Source organism: Cetorhinus maximus, chromosome 6 (genome assembly GCF_964194155.1).
Source record: "Cetorhinus maximus chromosome 6, sCetMax3.hap1.1, whole genome shotgun sequence".
Taxonomy (NCBI): domain Eukaryota; kingdom Metazoa; phylum Chordata; class Chondrichthyes; order Lamniformes; family Cetorhinidae; genus Cetorhinus; species Cetorhinus maximus.
The window spans coordinates 21,664,113-21,689,755 of record NC_135884.1 but is presented as its reverse complement, the minus strand read 5'-3'; the positions used below and the strand labels follow the sequence as shown (position 1 = coordinate 21,689,755).

At 41.4% G+C, this 25,643-nt stretch overlaps 1 protein-coding gene across 13 annotated transcripts in view; it reads right to left on the bottom strand.

Annotated features, from left to right (window-relative positions):
- Positions 1-257: 257 nt before the first annotated feature.
- Positions 258-25,643, bottom strand: part of atp2b2 (ATPase plasma membrane Ca2+ transporting 2) — a 404,278-nt gene continuing 378,892 nt past the window's right edge. For 4 of the 13 annotated variants that reach the window (XM_078543387.1, XM_078543388.1, XM_078543391.1 and 1 more), the window contains 2 exons: positions 19,515-19,601; positions 258-2,896 (listed from right to left, as the gene is read on the bottom strand). In XM_078543387.1, the coding sequence (XP_078399513.1) occupies positions 2,585-2,896; positions 19,515-19,601 (399 nt within the window). In that variant the 3' untranslated portion in view covers positions 258-2,584. Of the gene's footprint in view, positions 2,897-19,209; positions 19,261-19,423; positions 19,602-25,643 lie in introns of all 13 variants that reach the window. The other 9 variants (XM_078543389.1, XM_078543390.1, XM_078543395.1 and 6 more) reach the window with 5 other exon arrangements.

Here is a 25,643-nt window from a genome sequence, read left to right as displayed (position 1 = left end):
TATGTATTCTGATCATCTCTTAAATTTGAACGTTTTATTCGAATGCATTTACCTTCTGAATAAGATACAATGCATGGCTTCCTTCCATGTCGCAAATGTCTGTGGAGCTTGCATAGTTGCAGATAATATCAACACAGGGCCCTTCTGGAACGTTTACCAGCAGCACTGGAACAGTTGGTTCCCCAATTAGGTTAACAAAGTTGGTCTTGATACTCACCCCATATTTGAAGAGAAGACACAAAGCAAGGATGGTGACGTGAAGACATGTATGATTCATGCTGCTCTGTGAATTTATTAATTTTTTTGTTTGTTTTCACTTGTGCTCCTGCCACGAGATAATATAACCATTTGACAGTCAGCAGCAAGAGCCAGTTCATGGTTTTCAAACTATAAAATAATTTACATCACATGGTTTACTGACTTCTTAAACCACAAACATTCCAGCAACACATTTGTAAGAATATGAGAATAACAATCAGAAAGCATAACCTTTTTGCATAGTATTAAATGAACAGAGACATTTAGTTCTTTATTTACAATTATTGTCTGGGTAAAAAATTCATAAAAACAGATGGATGAACACGTCATTGCCCAGACAGGGCCAAATTGCCAAATATACTGCTGCAATTTATTATTATTATTATTATTTTCACAAAACTCATGCTGATAAATACATTATGTAGAAGCAAGCATATTTGCATTGCAGAATGACTTTAATAAATTGATCCTTTAAATGCCCTCATTTTAGGCTGTCCTGCACTAACCAGATGCCAAAAGAAACAAAATCTTCGTAGCTCGTGAAGAAATGTGTGGCCTGTAGCTGTGACTGGCTGGAATCGCATCTAATTTGATTTTAAACAAAAGCTACGTCACACATACATGCCCACAGAAGCCCAGATTTATATGCATCTTATTTTAAATGTATCTTACTTTATATGTGTTAATTATATACACAGGATTTACTGGCAAATTCAGAGATGCCTGAACTCAGAACTACAGGCATGTTCCTCTTTCGCAGGGCACAGACAGTTCTTAAAAGTTTCATCTTTCCAACTGGACCTTCAACGGGTCACAGAATCAAAGTGAAAGTTTAAAAAAAAGTTTCTTTGTTGTCCATGATGCAAAGATTGTTTCATGCTCACTGCTTCCTAGACATTTAGCCCCAATACCCCGAATAAAAAATACATAGGGCCATTACTGTCTTGAAGCGCTTCTGTCTCACTCTTGTGACAAGCTTTTAATGGCTTCCCCTTAGGAAAGCACAGTAAGTAGATTTAAAGAATACTGCTGAGATGCTGCAATGTATTTAGTAGGTATCTGCAGGAAGACAAGCTTGATAAAACCACACAAAGCACATCTAAATAGGTCACAGAAAGTTTCATCGTAGTTGGAGAGTGCGGAATATGAAGATTGTTTAAAAAAAAGAAAAAAAACAAAGCAACCCAGATTGTTTTGTTACTTTTTTTCCTAAAACTTGACAGCCCTCAAGCTGTGATTTTTTTTTTAAAAATCCAATAAGCCACTAAAGGAAAAAAAATCAACACAATATCACAAGATTTCAACACTACTTTGATTTTCTTTTCCCCATATAGACAAAGCCAAATATAACTTATTTTGCAATCAGCTCTAATAAACCCATCACAAGCTTGGATAGTTACAGTTATTTTGAAACATCTTATTTTAACAAGCAGGTGTTTATATATAGCAGACAGTTCAATCAAATTACATTTCAAATTGGCCTTTGCGAGTCTGAGAAAGACCAAAATAAAATTCAAGCATTTATTTAAAAAAGAAAAAAAAATCCAGAGGACTTTAGTACCTAAAGATATACTCTAGGAAATAAAGAAAGCCATGCTGCATTTTTTGTCCACGATCAATTAACATTAGGATACCACTTAAACAATATTTCCCTGTTATATTTTGGCTTCTTTGTTTCTGCTAGCAATATCTACAATATTGAACAAAAAAGCAGGCAAATTCAGTACACGGTTGTAATGAAACATCTAGAATTCAATATTACAGAAGTACTCAACAAGAACTGCTTGTACTACGTCAGCAGAACTTATACCCTACAAATAAACAAAGTTATCTACAGGTTTTGTAAACAAATTACATTCTCTTCAGGACATAAATAAAGTAAAGTTGTAAGAGCCATTAAGCAGAAACAAGGCAACATGCCAAGAAACAAAGAAGATAAACTTTGTAGGTATTTAATAAATGCTTATAAAGTTCCTCTGTTCAATTGGTGCAATTCTACTGTGCAAGTTGAGCATTGCAACTTCAATTTTTAAAGTCGTTTTTCTTAATTTAAACTATACAATTAAGTCCATGCCGCACAAGCACTTCAAAAGTCATAGATCAGTGGATTGGATAAATTGCCTTAGATGCACTCGGTTGTGGTCCTTCCAGTGAAATTTGGGAAATGTACATTCATGCAGGATCTCTATCTTGAGGAGGGTCAGCCAAACAAGAAATCATCCTTCCAGCAGTTTCCCTTCTTGCTACAGAGCATAGAAGAGCACAATCAGAACAGTTTATCAGCCAGCAGTTTTTTTTTGTTCTGTTTTTGCACAGAAATGGTCAGCTAGAGTGATGTTTCCAGGCTATGTAGAGGGCTCCCTGGACTAGAAGAGGTAGCTGATTTACTTGTGTCAGTTGTAAGATTGATTCCACTATCAATAGCATTGTTGTTCTTGTTGGGGGATGAGGGCGGGCTGGAGTTTTGCTTAAGGGCAACGTCTTCTTCTATGTCAGTGTCATCGATAAGGGGAATGTGTGGCTGTGAGTCATCTATCCTAAACTCGGGATGAGTCATGAAGTTGTGAATGGAGGATTTCGACTCTGGTTTCTCTAATCCTTCATAGAGAGAACTACGGAATGCCTTCACGACGCGAATCTGTAATAGAAAAAGAAAGGTCAAAAGTAAACGGTTAGCTCCAGTGATGGCTATAGTAGGGGAATTCTAAAAACAATAAAGAGGCAGAATTTGTTTAAGGCAGTGCGGTGAGCTGAAGTCCACAGTCACTAGGACTTTATAAGCATACACAAGTGACCCAGTTTCGTGCATAGTGGGGTCGGTGAGAACTGCAATAAAACTGGAAAAAAGGCAATTGTAGAACTCATGGAAAGCATTGGTTAAATAAGCAAAGATCCAATGTGGTGTAACCTAGTAAAAGCCACGTTATTCTGTTACTAAAAAATTTAATGTAATGTATATCCATGCATGTGAAAAAGTCTTGCAGGAGGTAGAAGGGGAAAAAAGTGAAGAGTAGATTTATTTACATCTTATTTTGAAGATATATATGTATTCACATATTCAGTGTGACCAACATATAAAAACATAGACTACATGGGTACACAAATTGAAGTAACAGTTCATTGGAAGATGAACACTGAACAGAATGAGGAGAACTAACAACAGGAAAATGGGAGATGAAATCACATTTTGTTGATGTAGATGGAAGCAGCCAGGAAGCACGTCGCTAGACTCACCAGAATAACAAATCATGCCACAGAACAAAGACTCGTGTAGGTGGAAAAATCTGGCACATAGAGACAGCCATATTCAAAAGCCTGGTTAAATGTGAAACACTAACAAGCATAATCCATGCACAATGGGGTAAACATTCGAGTATAGGCCCAGTGTTCTATCTCTGATCACCATAAGGCCATTTTTGGACTTTTACTCAAGTTCGTGATGTTTCTCAAAACAATTCTTCTTTATCCCAGTCAATTCCGTAAAGATAAAGACTACTTTGTAATATGTTAATTTAATAGTCTGGGGAAAAAAATGCCTTACTGTAGAAATGGATAGTTTCAACTGAAGTACAAAAACTAATTATAGCTCTACAAATTTCAGTTGAAGGATTGGTTCAAATAATGTCCCATTAACATGTCACACGGTAAAGGATTTATTTACTTTGCTGGGGGGGTGGAGGGATGATGCAGATAAATGTATAAAGTACCTTGATTATGAATACTTCATGTCAGTGGTTTGCTCATTACGTTTCTGTGGCCAATGTCAAGCTGATCAGGTTAAATTTGAATCTAAAGTGCTACTTAGAATCTAACTACTACCTACATTATTAGGAGAACAGACTCAAAATCTACTTGATCAGAATGTGGCCTACAGTCCTCAGCTTAATTTCTCCTGCTTTGTCATCAAACTCAAGTGCATTTGATTGCATTAATCAGATTTTAAACAGCTATTGATGATATGTCACTCATCAGTAGGTTGTCCAAGTCTCTGAAGCAAATAAGAGCAATCCCCATTCTCCTATATACTTCAGAGACTTGGACAATCTGCAGCAGGCACTTCAAAGAGCTGGAAAAGTACCACCAGCTGTGCCCTCGCAAGATCCTCCAAACCCAATGGCAAGAGAGGTGATCCAACAGCATCCTGTCCCAAGCCAACATGCCCAGCATTGAGGAGCTAATCACTCAAAACCAGCTCTGCTGGGCAGGGCATATCCTTTGTATGTCTGACATCAAACTCCCAAAGCAACTGCTCTACTCAGAACTCGGTTGTGGCAGAAAGCTCCCAGGAGGACAACAGAAATGCTTTAGGGATGTATCCCTTAAAGTATCTTTGTCATGGTCAAACATCTCAATGGGAGCCCTTAGCTTGTGAACGACCAAAATGGAGAAGGTCCCAAGGGAAGACACCAAATACATCAAGAGACTTTGTCAGGAACATGCAGAGGTGAAATCAAGGCATTGGAGAGAGTGCATAAACCTCCCAATAATACATCTACCCCACTATCCAAGCACCACATGCCCCACGTGTGGCAGAGTCTACAGATCACGCACTAGATTTATCCGCAATCTCAGAATCCATTGAACCAGAGCAGAAGCAAGTCATCCTTGATCCTGAGGGACTGGCTAAGAAGAGAAGATCACTCATCATAATTAGACTTGTCAGAGACAACCATAAACATTTGTTTCACTCTTTCTCTGTGCTGATTTCCACAACTGTCTGTCCATTGTCACACTTCCATTTAGGATTTCCCATTCACAGTCCTACCAGCAGCTTTCTTCTCCTTGGTGGTCTTTTGCGAATTTCCATAATCTCTGAGTTTTGAACTTCAACTGTGTAGTCAATCCTTTTACTTTAACACATGCTGTAATTGCACTTAGAATGTTCCTTCTTATTATTTCACACACCTTGTTACTTCCAACAGCGTGATCCAATTTTTACTTCTGCACCTGCATAAGGATCATGGATTCCAAACCATAGAGAGGTCCTGACTGAATACTAACACCCATTATATGTATCCCTCTCCTTCATGTGGCCTTCATAAATGTCCGAGCACATTAAACTTTTCCCCCACATCAATAAGCCCATCACTACTTCTACTTTCTTAACATCAATGTTCTCAGTCTTCGTTTATATTTCTGTATTCTTCCTCAAATAGAGATAACATTCACCTTTGAGAAAATATATTGAGACTCTATTTCTTTGCTTCAGTACTCACCTCTTCGGTTATCATGATGGCAGCAGATATGGCAAGGATGAAAACACTGTTTGCATATTCCAGGTCCGACTGCACCCTTACATCTTCCAGCTCACTACCCTTGATGAACCCACCTCCTAATTTGGTCCATGGTAATTTTGGATAAGGTGGGTGGTGACACAGTTATTTTAGACTCCTACCCATTTGACCTATTTTGACATTTCTTCTTCCATCCTCAAACAAGGTTATATTCCCTCTTACATATATTTTAACCATCTAGAATTCTTTTGTACTTCTAGTAACTCCTAGTCACCATCTCTCCTCACTGATTCATCTGCTCATGATTTACAAAACACATCCACAAACCTTTTCCATACTCCCCAGTATTCAATTATCAGACTCTTTACGAAGTTCTGGCCAGCATATCCAGATTCTCTTAAGAAGGCACAGTGACTTTCCTGCAGCTTTTAATCTGGGTATCATGTAGAAACACTGCAGCCATATTAAATCGGCTAATGATCCTGGAATTTATGGCCCAAATCTTCTGATCAGGATCATAAAGCCTATTTCTGACCCTGACCAGACAAAATAATTCGCACCTACCTTCCACCAATATTTCAAGGCAGTCTTTCTGATGGAGGACCCTTCACATCCAACCCAGTGAGCAAGCCTCATAGGGTACAATGCAGAGAATCTGCACAGAAACCACAGTCCCTATTTACAGCACTATCTGCCAACTGCCAGTAAATAAAAAGTTTAAATGTCCAAAAGCTGCTTTGAAAGCAGCTACAGAGAGAAGGTAAGTACGTAAGGTAATTGTGTATGGTGATAGCATGGGTAAGGGGTTGGGGTGGGTTAGGCAAAGGGGAAGGGTGGGCAAGGCAAGTGGGGAATGAGGTAGGTTGGATAAGGGGTAGGGTAGGCAAGGTAAGTGGGTAAGGTGGTAGGGTGGCAGGTGGGTAGTTATGTGAGGTGGGTCAGGAAGTAGCCAGGTCGAGTCAAGGGAGAGTCGGGTGGTGGGGACTAGTCAGGTTGTATTGGGGGTTCAGGTGGGGGGAAGGAGTCAGTTTCAGTGATTTGAGGGTCAGTTGTATAGTTACCCAAGTGTTAAATCGGGTTTTTCCTGTCTAAAATTTCCTGGGGAACTGTCCAGGTAAGCAAGTCACAACCGTCTTAAGTCTCCGACAACTTGGAGATTTTCTCGGAGGGTCCCGTGGAGCAGGGGAATTGCTTGTTGTAATATAGCTTTAAGGGCAGCAGCATGCCATCACTAGAAGGGAAGTGGGTTACGTGATTAAGTGTCAGTTTTACTTTGGCCTGGAGCAGGATATAGCACACACAGCCCTGCTGCTGATGTCTTCAAGTTTTATACCTTTTAATATATGTTCTCATCTGCCAAGATTAAATAAATGAACCCACAATGTACACAACCCCTTATGAGTGATTGGTGCATTTATATCATCATAAAAACACATGGGGCAGAATTTTCCATTTGTCGGGTGGGCCTGGCCCAATCGCGGGCAGGCATGGAGCCGATCGCCAGCAGCAATTGGGGCCGCACCGCCATTTTATGTGGGCGGGCCAATTAAGGCCCACCCAGCATGACGTCCGGTGGGAAGCGCTGTGCACTCCCTGTGCGGGCGGGGGGAATCCCTAAAATTGAGAGTGTGCTCTTTCGCGCATGCGCACGAAAAAGCGCACTCATCTCCCTGAGGCTAAGTGCAGCCTCAGGGAGACCACATCGACTTTTAAAAATATTAAAAATAGAGAAAAGAAAAATGCCATACATGTCCCCTCATGTGACAATGTCACGAGTTGGGACATGTTCATAATTTACATAACAACTTTATTACAATTTTTAAAACCCTGCATGAAACCTCATCCCGCCGCTGGATGAGGTTTCATGTTTTTTCTAGTTGCCGCTGGGGCTCCTGGCCAACCCGCCAACCTTAAGGTTGGATGGACAGGTCCTTTAATTGCTTAATTGATCCTGTCAATGGCCTCAAGTGGCTATTGACAGGTCGGTGGGCCCGCAGCTGATTTTGCTGCGCCCCCGCCTTCCTGAAAATTTAAATGGGGCGGGATGACGTCGGGGGTTCTGCCCGACGTCATCCTGCGTCATTTTGCGTGTCGGTGAGCGGGCCCCACCCCCCCGCTCACTGACAGTAAAATTCTGCCCATGGTGTTCATCGGTGGTCAAACAGAGTGGCAGCAAGATTGAGTACAGCTACGACATGCTGAACAGTCTTAGATTGTGCTACATGACATGAGACAACCCACAACGTTTTGGTCAGACTGCAACAAGCATATGAACATAGGAGCTGGAGTAGGCCACTCAGCCCCTTGTGCCTGCTCCGCCATTGAATAAGATGATGGCTGATCTGATTTTAACCTCAACTCCACATTCCTGCCTACCCCCAATAACCTTTCACCCCCTTGCTTATCAAGAATCTATCTACCTCTGCCTTAAAGATATTCAAAAACTCTGCCTCAACCACCTTTTGAGGAAGAAAATTCCAAAGTCTCTCAACCCTCAGAGAAAAATAAATCCTCATCTGTCTTAAATGGGCGACCCCTTATTTTTAAGCAGCGATCCCTAACTCGAGATTCTCCCACAGGAGGAAATATCCCTTCCACATCCACCCTGTCAAGTTCCCTCAGGATCTTATATGTTTCAATCAAGTCGCCTCTTAGTCTTCTAAGCTCTAGCAGATACAAGCCTAGCCTGTCCAGCCTTTTCTTGTTAGACAACCTGCTCATCCCAGGTATTAATCTAGTAGTTCAAAGAGAATGGCTTCAATTTGAACTGCTTCCAACACATTTACAAGTTTCCTTATATAAAGAGACCAATGCTGTACACAGTACTACAGATGTGGCCTCATCAATGCCCTGTATAACTGAAGCATAACCTCCCTACTCATGTAATCAATTCCCCTTGCAACAAATGATAACATTTTATTCGTTTTCCTAATTACTTGCTGTACCTGCATACCAACCTTTTTCGATTCATACGCTAGGACACCCAGATCCCTCTGTATCTCAGAGCTCCGCAATCTTTCGCCATTAAGATAATATGCTTCTTTTTTATTCATCCTGCCAAAATGGACAACTTCACATTTTCCCACAGGATACCCCATTTGCCAGATCTTTGCCCACTCACCTAACCTATTTGTAGCCTCCTTATATCCTCTTCAGAATTTACTTTCCTGCTTATCTTTGTGTCATCAGAAAATTTAGCAACCAGACCATCGGTCCCTTCATCCAAGACATTTATATAAATTGTAAAGCATTGATGCTCCAGCACTTATCCCTGTGACACACCACTCGTCACATCCTGCCAACCAGAAAATGACCCATTTATGCCTACTCTGTTTCCTGTTAGCTAGCCAATCTTCTATCCATGCCAATATGCTACCCCCTACACAATGAGCTTTTATTTCTGCGATGACCTTTGATATGGCACCTTAGCAAATATCTTCTGAAAATCTAAGTACAGCACATCCACCGGTTCCCCTTTATCCGTAGCACATGTAACTCCTTCAAAGTACTTCAATAATTTGACTAAACATGACTTCCCTCTCACAAAACCATGTTGACTCTGCCTGATTACCTTGAATTTATTTAACTACCCTGCTATAACATTTTTAAAAGTAGCTTCTAACATTTTCCCTATGACAGATATTAAGCTAACTGGCCTATAGTTTCCTGCTTTCCGTCTCTTTCCCTTTTTGAATAAAGGAGTTAGATTAACTATTTTCCAATCTAAAGGAACCTTCCATGAATCTAATGACTTTTGGAAAATTAAAACCAACTCATCAACTATCTCACTAGCCACTTCTTTTAAGACCCTAGGATAAAATCCATCAGGGCCCGAGGACTTGTCAACCTGAAGTTCCAACAATTTGCTAAGTACCACTTCCCTGGTGATTGTAATTTTCTTGAGTTCCTCCCTCCCTTCCAATTCCTGGGGCAGGGTTTCCCCCCTGTTGGGGGCAAAGTTGAAGGGTGTGCACAGGTGGGGGCAATCGGGGGCATGGCGCCATTTTATATGGGCAGGCCAATTAAGGCCCGCCCAGCGTGACGTCTGCACGGAAGTGCTATGCACTTCCTGTGCCGGGGGGGGGGGGATTCCCAAAATCGAGAGCGTGCTCTTTCGCGCATGCACATGAAAGAGCACATTCATCTCCTTGAGGCTAAGTGCTGCCTCAGGGAGATCGTTCTAAATGTAAAAAAGCTCAAAATAGAAAAATAAAATTTTCCTAACATGTCCCCTTATGTGACACTGTCACGTGAGTTAGGACATGTCCATAATTTTTGCAAAAACTTTATTAAAATTTTTAAAAACCTACATGAAACCTCATCCCACCCGTGGATGAGGTTTCATGTTTTTTCTAATTCACGTTGGGGCTCCTGTCCTGCCCGCCAACCCTAAGGTTGGACGGGCAGGTCCTTTAATTACTTAATTGACTTTGTCAATGGCCTCAATTGGCCATTGACAGGTCGGCGGGTGCACAGCTGATTTCGCTGCACCCCCGCCTACCTGAAAATTTAAATGGGGCGGGGTGACATCAGGAGTTCCGTCCAATGTCACCGCGCGTCATTTTACACGTTGGCGAGTGGGCCCTGCCCCCGCTCACCGACGCATAAAATCCTGCCTCTGATTTACAGCTATTTTTGGGATGTTACTTGTATCCTTTATAGTGAAGACCAATGCAGAATACTGGCTCAGTGCATCTGCCATCTCCTTATTTTCCATTATTATTTCCCCAGACTCACTTTCCATAGGTCCACCGCTCACTTTGTTAACTCTTTTTTAAAATATCTGTAGAGACTCTTACTATCATATATTTCTAGCTAGCTTTCTCCTGTAGTCTAATTTTTCCCACATCATTAATCTTTTAGTCATTCTCTGCTGTTTTTTTAATATTCTGTCTAATCTTCTGACCTGCCAACCATCTTTGCGCAATCATATGCTTTCTTTAAAGTTTGATACTATCTTTAACTTTTTTAGTTAACCACGAATGGTGGGTCCTCTCCTTGGAATTTTTCTTTCTCATTGAACTGTATCTATTCTGTGTATTCTGAAATATCCCCTTAAATGTCTGCCACTGCATCTCTATTGACCTATCCCTTAACCTAAATTGTCAGTTCACTTTCGCTAGCTCTGCTTTCATGTCCTCATAATTGCCTTTATTTAAATTTAAAATACTAGTCTTAGACCCGCTCTTCTCTACCTCAAACTGAGTGTAAAATTCAATCATATTATGATCACTGCTACCTAGGGGCGCCTTCACTATGAGGTCATTAATTAATCCTATCTTATTGCATAATACCATTGCATAGTATAGCCTGTTCCCAGGTTGGCTTTGGAACGTGTTGATCTAAGAAATTATGCCAAAAATATTCAATGAATTCATCATCTTTGCCCATTTGATTTTTCCAGTCTATATGTCGATTAAAATCCACCAGATAATCGCAGTGCCTTTCTGACAAGTTCCCAATATTTCTTCTTTGACACTCCATTCTATTGTGTGATTATTGTTAGGGGGCCTGTACACCACTCCCACAAGTGACTTCTTGCCTTTATCATTCCCCACCTCTATCCAAACCGCTTGTTTATCCTGGTTCCTGAACTTAGGTCATCCCTCTCTATCGTGCTAATGTCATCTTTAATTAACAGAGCCATCCGTCCACCTTTTCCTAATTTCCTATCCTTCCTAAATGTCGCATACCCTTCAATATTTTGGTCCCAATCTATGTAATCCTTCAGCCGTGTCTCTGTAATGGCTATTAGATCGTACTTACTTATCTCTATTTGCACTATCAGTTTATCTGGTTTGTTTCGAATGCTATATGCATTCAGATACACAGCCTTAAGTTTTGTCCTTTTATTATTTTGTAACCTCTGACCTTATCTGTTAGTTTACTGTTAGACTTGTACTCTCTGTCCCTTCCTGTCATGGTCCTTTTATCATTTCCCATATTAATACCTTCATCTCTTAGCTTGTCTCTATTCTTTGATATGCCCCCACTATTTAATTTAAAATGCTCTCTACTTCCTTAGTTATGCGGTTCGCAAGAACACTGATCCCAGCATGGTTCATGTGTAGACTGTCCCAATGGTACAGCCCCCACTTTCCCTAGTACTGGTGCTAGTGCCCCACGAACCAGAACCCACTTCTCCCACACCAGTCTTTGAGCCACACATTCAGCTCTCTAACCTTATCTGCCCTATGCCAATTTGCAGGCAGCTCAGGTAATAATCTAAAGATTTTTACCTTTGAGTTTCTGCTTCTTAATTCAGTGCCTAACTCCTCATACTGGCTATGCAGAACCTCTTTCCTTGTCCTGCCTATGTCATTGCTACCTACATGGATCATGACTACTGGACCCTCCCTCTTCCCCACTGTAAGTTCCTCTCCAGTCCTGAGCAGATATCCCGAACCCTGGCACTGGGCCAGCAGCACAGCCTTCTGGACTCTTGCTCTTTGCTGCAGAGAACAGTGTTAATCCACCTCACTAGACTGTACTCTATTATCACTATATTCCTTTTTGCTCTCCTGCTCCCCGGCTTGAACGGCTTCCTGTACTGTGGCCAGCCTGCTCATCCACCCTGCAGACCTTGCTTTTGTCCAGAAAGGTTGCAAGCACCTCAAACCTGTTTGACAATTGCAAAGTCTGAGTCTCCTCTACTCCTGTCGGCTTGGTCCCTTTACCTGCCTCACTCACTGTCACATCCCCCTGTCCCTCACCACTGACCAAAACAGCTGACCCTATTCTAAGAGGTATGACCATCTCCTGGAACAAAGTGTCCAGGTATTTCTCTCTCTCCCTTATGTTGCAAGGTGTCTGCAGTTCGGCTTCCAAATCAATAATCCTGATCTGGAGTTCCTCTAGCTGCTTACACTTTCTGCAGATGTGTTTGTCCTGGATTGCCTTGATGTCCAAATGCTCCCAAATTCCACAGCTGCAAATGAGTTTGCAGCATTGGACCATGATGAAATCTCAGTGTGGTGACTACACAGAATAGCTTTGAAGATACAGGCCAGGATAGTGCTCAAATAAAGAGCTGATAAGCAGACGGATCCCTCTTGGTGAGATTGCAGCACATAGCCTGTCAGTACTGAGAGTGGAACAATGTGTCAAAAGGACCAGCATTGGGTTAGCTAGTGTGGACCAGATCAATAGCAAGAGAGGGAGAGTCAAACAAAAAAAAAGCAAACAAAACCATCATAAAACCAGGCCAGAGAAGAATTGAATAAACCAAGGAGGAAGGCCAAAGGGATATTGTCAAAATGTCCACAAAATTCCCCAGTTTGAGTTGGGATGCAGCTGACCTACTATCTGAATTTAAAAATTTTAAACGGCGTACGGAGCTATGGTTTCTTGTTTCAGGTGTGTCTGAACCAGACAAGCAAGCCATAAAAAATTGCCTAGCAATTGGGAATGAAAGTCTACCCAGGCTGAACACATCAGGTTTAACAGCGGAAGAGGTAGGGCACTGAGGAGTGCAGAGGAACAAAGGGATCTGGGAGTTCAGATACATAATTCCCTGAAAGTGGCATCACAGGTAGACAAGGTTGTAAAGAAAGCTTTTGGCATACTGGCCTTCATAAATCAAAGTATTGAGTATAGGAGTTGGGATGTTATGGTGAGGTTGTATAAGACATTGGTGAGGCCAACTTTGGAGTATTGTGTGCAGTTCTGGTCGCCTAACTACAGGAAGGATATCAGTAAGATTGAGAGAGTGCAGAGAAGATTTACTAGGATGTTGCCGGGTCTTAAGGAGTTGAGTTACAGGGAAAGATTAAACAGGTTAGGACTTTATTCCTTGGAGCGTAGAAGAATGAGGGAAGATTTGATAGAAGTTTACAAAATTGTAGGGGTATAGACAGAGTAAATGCGAGTAGGCTCTTTCCATTTAGGAGAAATAAACACAAGAGGACATGGCTTTAGGGTGAAAGGGGAAAGGTTTGGGGGGAACATTAGGGGGAACTTCTTCACTCAGAGAGTGGTGAGAGTGTGGAACGAGATACCATCTGATGTGGGCTTACTCTTAAGTTTTAAGAATAAATTAGATAGATACATGGATGGGAGAGGTCTGGAGGGTTATGGACTAGGTGCAGGTCAATGGGACTAGCGGAATAATATTTCGGCACAGACTAGAAGGGCCGAATGGCCTGTTTTCTGTGCTGTAGTGTTCTATGGTTCTAAGAGCTAAAGGATTCCCAAAAGTTATGGACTACATTGGAAGACCGGTTTCATATCAGGATAAACTTCGGTATTCATCAACTAGAGTTTGTCTTTTCGACAACAAGTACAGAATCCACAGACCTCTTCATCAGCAGATGCAGAGAAAAGGGTACGTACTGTTATTTTTGAAATGCAGAGCTAGCAGACAGAATTGTCGAGTTGGTGATCACATTCTCTCCCATGGAAGCGTCCCAGAAAGATCTGCTGGACAAGCCCAAAACATATAGCATCAAAGAGCTACTCAAGGATGGGCAGAAGTACTAAGCAATCCTCACACGCTGACAAAGCATACAGGTCCTAAACACAACCTCGTTGACGTACTTACTAGAACATCTAAACCTAGCAAGACATGGGAGGTGTGGCCTTATGCATACACCAAGGAAATGCCCAGCTTTCTATCAATTCTGCAAGCCATGTGGCAGAAAAGGCTATTGGCAGCAGCAGTGCACTAGAGCAAAGGCTGCTGTAGCTACAAAGAACTGTGCACTGGTCCAAACAGACCATACACAACAGGTACATTCAGGCAAGAAGAATGGCCATCCAGTATCCTGTCAGAAACATATACATGAGGTATTGACAATTCAGAAAATGACAATGTGCACGATGAGATGAAGAGCAGTGCACACATGTTTCACACCGTCAAACTCATGAAAAACATAGATGCTGTCACATCATCTGAAGTGTTTGCCAAGGTTCAAATTATCTGCCTTAAGAAAGTTGGTAACTACCCCATTATTGGCCCAAGATTGACACAGGGACAAGTATTAACATACTACCCCTGTAGATTCTAAAAGGTATGTATCCACAGATGTGGGGGGGGCCAGGGTGAAACCTACAGCTGTGAAGCTTTCCGCGTACAACGGTTCACTAATTCCATGTGCAGGATCCATAGCGCTGGAGTGCAAGTACAATCAATCATCCTGGGTGCCACAGATGTTCTACATCATGAAGACCAAAGGCCTGACGACTGTAGCTCTACCGGGATGTCGTGACCTTGCCCTAATGACAATCCATGGAATCAGTCAGACCTCATACAGCAGATAAAGCTCAGAAACTACTTCTATCGCCTCAGTTCAAAACCTAACATCAAAATATCCAGAATGTTTAGACAAAATTGGCAGTTTCAAGGGAACTACAACATTACACTTACAGGAGAATGCAAGTCCATCAGTTGATTTGGTACATTTTATGAAAGACAAATGACAGTAGCTACAAGAAGAAATGGCAAAAGATTCCAGACTACATAAATTGTGAAAAACCATCATTGAAGGATCCCCTGATTCAATTCAGCATGTCCACAAACAGACTATTTTGGCCTTACAGGGAGGAGGTAGGCATCTCCCAGGGAGTCATTTTTAAAGGCAGGCAGGTCATAATACCCGAATCGTGTGACTTGATATTTTTCAACAACCTCATCACTCACAAATGGGCATAAATCAGACGAGAAGACTCGCAAGAGAGACAGTCAATTGGCCAGGTATGAACAATGACATTGAAGTCACTGTCAAGAAGTGCGAAGCATGTCAAGAGCAATGTGAAGCCAGCGCAAAGAACCACTGATTCCACTTGAAGTTCCTACCCATCCTTGATCCAAAATCGCATCCAATCTCTTTCATGTCCATGGCACTGATTTCATCGTCATTGTCGACTACTTTACCAAGTACCCCATTATTCTACAATTGCACAATATGTCAAGCACAACTGAAACACACACTCTAAGTGCTATTATCAGTTTATTTGGTGTGCCTAAAGAGATCATTACGGATAACAGTCCACAATTTATCGGTTAGCCATTTCAGGATATATGAGAGAAGTAGAATATCGATCACACTACTTCCTCCCCTCATTACCCTAGATCTAACAGCCTTGCTAAACAAATGATTCGCACAGTGAAATCCCCAATTCTCAAATTGCAGTCCAAGCAATCTGAGAGCAACACCTGTAAGTGAACTACTCCATCACCGGCAGGGCTCATTTTTGGCAGACCAGTGTGTACCAATTTACCTACTCTTACCCATTCTACTCTCTCAGAAATTAGAGGGCAACTTTTAAAACTGCAAGAGAAGATGATCAATGTGCATGATAAAAATGTGGGTACAGAATTGCCAAGTTTAGAGCTGGGACAAGAAGCTTGTATCTAGGATCCCACCCAAGGCACACGGCAACCAGCCACAATGACAAGGATTTGTCTGGAAACAAGGTCCCTTGAAGGTCCTATGAAGTCATTACACACAAAGGTGCAACAGGGAGGCGTAACCAAGGACAAATCAGAGCCATTTCAGCTCCTCAACCATTTATTGCATCTAAGACGAGATCCTAAATGCAACTAGGAATAACATCCAAGAATGACAATCCCACAGATCATTTTGAGCAATTAAAGAAACTCCAGACAAGGTTACCATTGCAAGATCTCGGTGTACCAGCAGATTACCCTTACGCTTTAGAGACTCATAGATTCATCAGTTCTATATACTCATGTAATTGTCACTAAACACAAACATGTATTTTAAATAGTTATACTTCTTTGGTAGGGGAGCAAGTATCTTTAAAAAGGGAGGTGTTGTAATATGTCTTTAAGGGATAGCGACATGCCATCACTAGGAGGCTGTTGTAAGGTTGTAAGGATGTAAATTGAAGCCGATTTGTAGAATTGAGCCGCTGTCATATCTTGTTCATTCTGGGATATGGGCTTCGCTGACATGGTCAGTTATTCTGAGAAAGCGGCGGTGACAGAGAGCGGCAGAGGGTCAACCACATTGCTGAGGGTCTGGAGCCACGGGCAGGTCAGACCAGGTAAGGGCCACTCTTAAATGCCCCCTGAACTGGCCAAGCAAGCCACTCAATTCAAGGGCAGTTAGGGATGGGCAACACCCTTGAATCTGGCCTTGCCAGAGATGCCCACATCCCATGAAAGAAAAAAAAATCACAATGCTGCAGACGCTGGAAATCTCAAATAGAAACAGAAAATGCTGGGAAAACATCTGTGGAGAGAGAAGCAGATGTTTTGAGTCCAATATGCCCAAGCAGTGTCCAGCGTCAGTTTCACTTTGGCCTGGAGCAGGATATAGCACACACAGCCCTGCTGCTGATGTCTTTAAGCTTTACACCTTTGTATATATGCTCTTATGTGCCTAATTTAAATAAATTAACCCACAACATGTTCACACAATCCCTTAAGAGTGATTGGTGCCTATATATCATTATAAAACATGACATTGCCCATCGGAAGTTCAAACTTCCCAGGCCATTCCCATGGAGTCCTTGCGTTGGGACTTATGAGGGGTCCCATAGCACATCTTCCAGGGTATGTCCAGTCTCCAACTAACCAGTGAATGGAAGATCTGGGCTTATATTCTCCCTGTGTATTGGCATCATTACTGAATGTTTCCAGACTGGAGGTACCTTTCCTCTTTTGAAGATTGAATGACATGGTAAAACTCTTTCATCATTGTAGGCCTCCCATCTTTAAACACCTAAGCACGTCTACAGCTTTGGTCTCTAGCTAAGGAAGGATATACTTGCCTTAGAGTTGGTGAAACAAAAGATAACTAGATTGATTCCTAGGATAAGGGAGCTTCCCTATGAGGAAATATTGAGTAGAATGGACCTATACTCTCTGGAGTTTAGAATAATGAGAGGTGGTTTCATTGAAACACATAAGATTCTGAGAGGGCTTGACAGGGTAGTTGGTGAGGGGCTGATTTCCTTGGCTGAAGAGTGTTGAACTAGGGGGTCAGAGTCTCACCATAAGGGGTTGACAATTTAGGACTGACATGAAGTAATTACAGCATCAGCCTGATCTTTATTGAATGGCGGAGCAGGTTCGAGGAGCCGCATGGCCTACTCCTGCCCATTTATTATGTTCTTATAATGAACAAGGTATTGAAAGTAATTACAGCACAGCTAGTCTCATGAAGTGGGGTTTGTCAATGTTTCAAATTGAAAAAATGATTTTTCATTTAACATTTGATTACATTAGTTTGATAATCATATCATGTAACTGTTTGGTTTTGAATGCTAGCTTTGAAGACAACTTTCTATTTGCCAGGAATAATTACAGCTAGTACAAAGTCCTGTAGTTTTATATCTATTGACAGCAACACAAGATGAATGACAGTGGTACACATCAATAGCAACCCAAAGTCTGTGCAAATAGAAAAAGAATGGAATTATTTTGAATAAAATATTTACTCTACCTGTTTATTTTTCAGTGTATGATCACCATTAAATAATGCAATTTGTTTTAGGACATTTAAACAATTAACTTTAAAAAAGAATATGCCATTTACTAACTGAATCTGTATAACAAATTAATGTTCCATTCGGAAACGAGCGAGGAATTTGTTAAGTGCAGAATTACTGATGGGAAAATAATTCATAGGATGTCAAGACAAGTGAGTTCTACTCTTGACATCTTTAGGTTTGCACTGATTCTAATTTGACAACACTATTTTTTCTGCATTAGGAATAGTGATAACTAATATAGTTAGAATGCTACTTTGCCCATTAAGGACAACACAGATAGAATCACAGGATCAATTCAACGTATTTCTGTGTTCATCCTGAGTAATAATTTGGCTAGTATTTTTGGACTGGGTTTGAACTTGGTATTCCAGATCATCTGTTCTACTTTGGCATCTACTGGCACAGAGGTATTACCAATCTTAACATCCCTTTTGATTAAACCATAAATATATATCATAAATTTTGAAGAAATTGTTGTCCCAGGCTATGAATATGAAACATGCAGTACTACATCGCATGCATGCTTTTCTCTATCCCACTGGGAACAGCCAAGAATATTTTGAACAAAATGAATTGTACTTTAAAATGTGAGAATTTATAATCAACTGTTGCCACATTACTCAGATTTAGTCAAATCAAAATATTTCCAATATGCTAAACGATGCCAGTGGGAACCATGTGGAAGCAACTGCCCAGGCAGTCATGGCGCATTACAAGCTAGGCAGTGTCCCTGAACGTAGAATATAAGAAAAAGGACTGACAATGCACAGGCAGGACAAAAATGAGTAAAAACTTTTTTGTGGCAGAACAGAAAAACAAACAAGAAAATGTATTGTAATTTCACAAAAGACTTTGGGACAAGACTTCATGACATTATCATGTGGTGGTCTTATTCTCCAGGGCCTTCTCGTCTTCTGCTTCTCAGTCACCCAGAAAGGAGGCGAGGCGAGGCTCAGGAGTGTCCTTGGCAATGAATACCACAATGGCTTTGTCTAAGATTTTGCAAGGAAGGAAAAATAGTTTAAGTAAATCAAGCTCATCATCATGCTGTTGGTTTGCCTGGTCTGAGTCGCCACATGAGGGGGGAGAAAAAGCAAGAGGCTGTGTATAGCTCAGATGAAACACTGTAAAATTAAAAATAATTTTTGGCATTCTGTGGGCTTATACTCGAAAGTTTACACACACTTTTAAACCTAATATCTAGACTCATATGCCCAAGCAGTTCACATTCATTGCAGGCTCAGGTCAGACTCACAACCTTCATTTCACTCCCTCCTGCTGGACCCTTTGCCTAGGGCTGTCTAGTCCTCTAGAGAAAACAAACACATTCACTTCAGACACATAACAGGTCGCCAAGGGGTAAATAATACTGAACTCTACAAAAAGACTGACAAGCTGATTAGTATCAAATAGTTAAAAGCAAAGTGGGGAGAGGTGAAAGATCATCTTGTGCATTAAGAATACACACTCACGCCCAGCAGTAGCAGCAGAAGCGCTGGTAGGAGAGGAAAGAGCATTGGGAGTAGATAACGATACGTGAGTAGGGCTAGAAATATTGGTTACATCTTGATTTTGGCTGGTAACGGATGACTGCCGCCTGAGAGCTCCCTGAAAGGAAGTGCCACTCTTGAATGTATTCACTACTTCGATCTGCAATGAAGGAGAGAATGAGAAAGTTTGTTCAAGGTGGAGATACAAGATTAATGTGCCAGGGAACCTCTAATACATAAACATGATTCAATTAGCAAAAACATACAGGTCCCAATACTCTGATAATTTTGCAGTAAAATAATGGTAAATTTAAACAAATGCACTCTGAGTAATCAATAAAAACACAAGTTAGCCAACATAGAAATGTCTTGCATCTTCCAGATTTTAATAAGAGCACAGATTAAATAACTAGGCCAATTTAATGATAACTAGTATATGTTCTCACGCACATTAAACAATATGTATTTTCACTTGTCACATAAATTACTTGAAACAGATGGGAATAATCCACATTACCATTTCCAGTGCAATAACTCATATCAAACAGTTTAAGATTATTAAAAGTTACAAAAAGGCACTCAATCTTTTGCCAAATAATATGACAAAAATGTAACTTCCTATGTTCACAGTTTGGTAAAATACATTTCAGTATTGTGCCACATCATTATTTATTCATGGCCATCTAGGCACTTAAAGGAAACCAAAATTACTCTTCAAAAACACTGAGCTAGTGCATTCATTTCTGTTTATTGATAACGTGAAGCTCAAATTTGAATGTAAAGATAAATGAACCATGCAATTGCATTGCAATTAGTTTCCAACCTGCACTCTTACTTGCCAGCAAAAAAAACTTTTGAAATGAACAATTATTGGACTGAATTTGGGAGTCTACAATTGGAGAGGCATGTCTCCTTTTTATTTCGCATTTTTCTTAGCACTTTAATATCAAAATATCAATGTCAAAATATAAAACAATTGGCTCCTTCAATAGTGCAGCTGAATCAGTCAGCAACCCAACCATAAGGACTAGATAGCACCTTAGTATGTTTCTTCACATCAGTGCAAATAGAATTTATAAGCTCAGTTAACTGATCTCAGTTGGTACGAATAGTGGCTTTGGCATTCCCAGGCAGGGGTTTAAATTAGCCAATATTCCCACTTTTGATCAATATGCATTATGTCCGGCAGGAGTGAGGAATGAGAGCTTCTATGGTTTAATCACTATCTGGATTCATGCAGCCAGACCACTTGGATAACTGCCCAGAGACCTGTATCCAGTATGAGTCATCAGATTCAGGAGGGAATGGAGTGGAAATTAGAGGGAAAAATGGAGAACATTTAAAAAATATATATTTATTGCTGAATTAGAGACAATTAAACTACACAAAGTAGAAATTCTCTTTTTACTTTGATGAATGTAAAAAGGACAGTTTAATTATATTTTTATGTAGACGCACAAATACTATTTCTGTCCTCAGCTGCTTGAATACAGGTGTCCGCAATATCCATGGGGGTTCTCCAGCAGGATGTTGGTGAAGCTAATGGATGGAGATCAGGATAGACATGTCAAAACTTCTCCCCAAGTAGTTATATAACTTCAGAAGAGTGTGTAACCTTGTTACTTTCACTATTTAAATCTCTCTTAAGTGCAAACTTTTTGCAGAAAATAACATTCTTGTGTTAAAGATTTGAAGGTGATACTTCAAAAAGAGCAGCAGCAAGTATATGACCTTTTCTGAACTGGAGAACGTGCAATCACAGTCTTCAGTTTAGTGCTATTCTGGTAAACTACCTTCGTGAGGGTTGCAGAAGGGACTGAGGGAATATAATTAGCCTTAAAGCATCAATATGATTTTAAAAACACTGGAAAACAACTTAATAGGAACCCACTTGAAAAGGGTTTGGAATAAAAAAGGCAATTTATGAAAAGTGACAATTATTGCTTGACCTGAGGGATAGTATTTTGCCAATTATTGTCCAGCAATTTATTATACGAGCAAATACAGGAATAGGCTTCACCTTGAGCTTGTTTTGCCATTCATTAAATCATGGCTGACCTGACTTTTACGCAAGCTGAACTTGTTTGAATGTGGAAATTGGTTACATCTATTTTGGTAAACTATAGCTTATCTTTCAAGCTACCAGTTCTACTAACAGCTGATGTAACTCACCAAGGTCTTCTGGTTGCAAAATAATCTGGTCCAAGGTTAGAATAACAACAAGTTGTATTTATATATAGTCTTTACAGAAAACATCTCAAGGTACTCTCCAGGAGCCATGTATGGAGGTATGTTAAAGGGGGAAAGAGGTTTAGTGACAGAATTCCTGAGGTTAGTGCTTTGGCAGCAGGAAATGCTGTCGCCAATGGTGCAGCAATTAAAGTTAGTAATGCTCAAGTGGCTAGAATCGAAGGAGCTCAGATTGCTCAGAGTTGTGGGAATAACACTACATATGGTGAGATGTATGGTATGATACCATTTCTGAAATATACTGGGACTTTGAAGATTAAGTTATAAGAACAAGCTGCATAATCTTGGCTTGTATTCTGTTGAGTATAGAAGATTGAGGGAGGTCTTGTGGCGCAGTGGCATCCCTACCTCTGCATCAGAAGCTCTGGGTTCAAGTTCCATTTCAGGACTTGAATACCATGGTTTATAACGTGGCCAAACAGGCTGATTATCAGCCTCTAAATTCTTCCAATATGCCTGGTGGCAGGCGTTAAGATTGGGAGCGTTTCCTGGTCAGGAATACTGCAGAAGGCAACGACAAACCACTGCAGTAGCTTGCCAAATATAATCATGGACAAGTCCATTGTCATCAATGCTCTCTTAGGGCATGGTGCCTGAGGGAGGAGGAGGATAGAAGATTGAGGGGTGATCTGATTAAAATATTAAACACTTTAAAATGAAAGGGTAGCTACAGAGAAACTATTTCCTCTGGTCACAAAATCAAGAGTGATGGAGATAATATTAAAACTGGAGCTAGACCATTTATTAGGAAAACCAGGAATGGTCTTAGAAATCTTGAACTTTCTGCTCCAAAATCTGTGGATGCTGTGACAATTGGAGCTTCTAAGACCGAGGTTGATAGCGTTTTGTTAACTAAATGTATTAAGGAATGTGGAGCTGAGTGGGTAAATGGGAGTTCAGGTACAGATCAGCCATATTCTGGAGCATTTTTGACTAACTTCATTGCCTCCAATGTGCCAACTTGGCCTTCGGGCTGAGAGCAAAAGAGTTTTTGAGGACCAGGATCTCAAACCCAAGGTTAAGGTCATAGTTTACTGGGCTTCAGTGATCCCCATGCTCCTATATTTGGAGACTTGGACAACCTACAGCAGGCACCTCAAAGCACTGGAGAAGTACCACCTGCTCTGCTTTCACAAGATCCTCCAAATCTGGTGGCAAGAAAGACAGTCCAACAGCTGTGTCCTCTCCCAACAGGACCAGCATCAAGGCACTAATCACTCAAAACCAGCTTCAATGGGTGGGACATGTCATTCGTATGCCTGACACCAGACTCCCGAAGCAACTGCTCTCCTCAGAACTCAGTCATGGTAGGAGACCCCCAGGAGGACAACGGGGAGGCTTTAGGGATCTCCTAAAAGCATCCATGAAGAGGTCAAACATCCACTCTGACTCATGGAAGTCCCTGGCATGTGACCAACCAAAATGGAGCAAGTTCATTCAGGAAGGAACCAAGCAAATTGAGAGACTTAGTTAGGAACACGCAAAGTCAAGGCATCGGAGAGAATGCACAAACTTTCAAATAACCCATCTATCTGTCCTTTTAAATCCCATGTGCCCTGCATGTGGCAGAGTCTGCAGATGATGCATTGGATTTATCAGCTATCTTTGAACCCATCGACTGGAATTGAAGCAAGTCATCCTCGTTCCTGACGACTGCCTAAGGAGGAATGTGGGAACAGGCTTGAGGGGCTGAATGGCCTACCCCTCTTCATGTATCTTAATGATATCTGAGTAAGAGAATTTTTATAACGGCCATCATGAACTAGAGAACAGAGAATGCGTGTTCTAAACATATAGGGCAGAAATTGTGGACCACTGTTGCAGCAATAGAAGGACTGGGGGTATTAGTAAAGTGCCTGAAGTATTCTGAAAACCTGAATCAATGCTTCAGTGAAGAAGAGTCATACGGACTCTGTTTCTCTCTCCAGAAATGCTGTCAGACCTGCTGCGTTTTTCCAGCATTTTCTGTTTTTATTTCAGATTTCCAGCAGTATTTTGTTTTTACCTCAGCGAGGGTCTTAGGCATGACTGGATTCTTCAGCAGGAGCCAGAGTGAAGGAATAGGAAGCTCTACAAAGGCCTTTCTCTCCATGGGGGCACCTCAGAACTCTGATCACCACCTTCCACATGATGGCTCTGGAAAGCAGTGATAACATAGGAGGACAAGAGGAATCCAGGACCCACATCGACGTCTATAAATCACAGGCTAAGGGTGAGGAGGAGTGTGCCTGTAGCAACCCCAGCAGTGGTGAGGGGAGGGAAATGTTTGGTCTATGCAGGAGTGGTAGTCCTCAGTTCCCATGTTTCTTTCACTCTGCTAAATCATGAAAGAGAATTGAGCTCCAAGCTTCAAACTAGTAAAGGGAAAATTTAGGCTAATGTCAGGAAATACTACTTCACAGAGAGTGATCAACATTTCTAATGGACTTCCAGGAAAAGTCATGGAAGAAAAACGTTAGTTAATCAAGAGCTTCATGAAGAGGGCCGATAGATTTTTTTTCTTTTTTGGACAGGTGAAGGTGGGCTTAATGGCTTCTTTGAGTGTATTCAACTTGTGATTATTGAATGTATTAAATGGTGGTCGAAATTAGATTAAGAGTAAAGGAATCAATATGTTTTCTTTCTCTATGAGTAATTCCAATGATTCTAATAGATAACTTCCACTCCCTGATATTAAAAAACAGACTGACTTCAACCTGGAAATAATGGACACTAAACAAAATAGAACAAACAATCTTAAGAATTGTCTTAAGCAACAGTAATTACAAAAAAAACTTTGGGTAGAATATTCATGGGCTGCTTCTTCCAGTCGGGGGCAGGGCCCGCTCGTCGACGTGTAAAATGACGTGTGGTGACACTGGGCGTGCGTCCCAACGTCACCCCACGTCATTTAGATTTTCAGTTCAGTGAGCGTGCAGCTGAACTGTCAAAGGCCTATTAAGGCCATTAAAAAAGTAATTAAAGTGATTAATGGACCAGCCCGTCCAACCTTAAGGTTGGCGGTCAGGCCGGGAGCCCAGGCAGGCTTCTGAAAAAACATGAAACTTCATCCATGGGCGGGATGAGGTTTCATGAGGGGATTAAAATTTGTATGAAATCTCTAAGTAGAAGAAATTGACATGTCCCACCTCATGTGACAGCAGCACATGAGGGGACATGTCAGTAATTTTTTTTCTCATCTTTATTTAATGTTTCAAACCTGAGCCCATCTCCCTGAGGCAGCACTTAGCCTCAGGGAGATGATTGCGCTTTTTCGTGCGCATGCGCGAGGGAGCGCACTCCCGGCTCAGGGAATCCCCACCCCGCCCGCACAGGGAGCGCATAGCACTTCCTGATTCACGGACGTCACGCTGGGCGGGCCTTAATTGGCCTGTCCACGTAAAATGGCGGCGCGCCTCCGACCGGGGGTGCTGATCGGGAATCCACCCGCTCGTGCCCACTCCCGCAAAACTCCCCCGACGAGGGGAAAATCCTGCCCCATGTTCCCACATGTAAGTAAGAAATCTTATCGTTAGTTCAGCCAGTGCAGACATGCTTATAAATCAGAAGTGCCTCATGGGAAAAATGATTCTTGTACTGTACAGTGAGTATTTGAATACTTTTAGGTTCAATGAAGGATACTGAGTTATTGCAAGTAATTAAGGACCTTTTACATTTAGGAAAAAAGTCATGATAGTTGGAAGCAGCAGCAGCAGCAGGAGCAGATGGAACTTTGAGGGAACTGGTGGCTGCACATTTCAATTTAACCTGAGGTTCGAGGCTCAGACAGGGTTAGTGGGAGCTGTGTCAGGAGCAGACAGACCTGTGAGAAAACCAGCAGCAGAGGGGTGTGTCAGTATAGCCCGAGGCTCAAGGCTCAGACTGAATTAGTTGAGAGCAGCAGCGGAAGGAGATGGACCACTTTCGAATCAGGGGTTTGAGAAAATGGGGGAAGAAAAACTGAACTGCAACG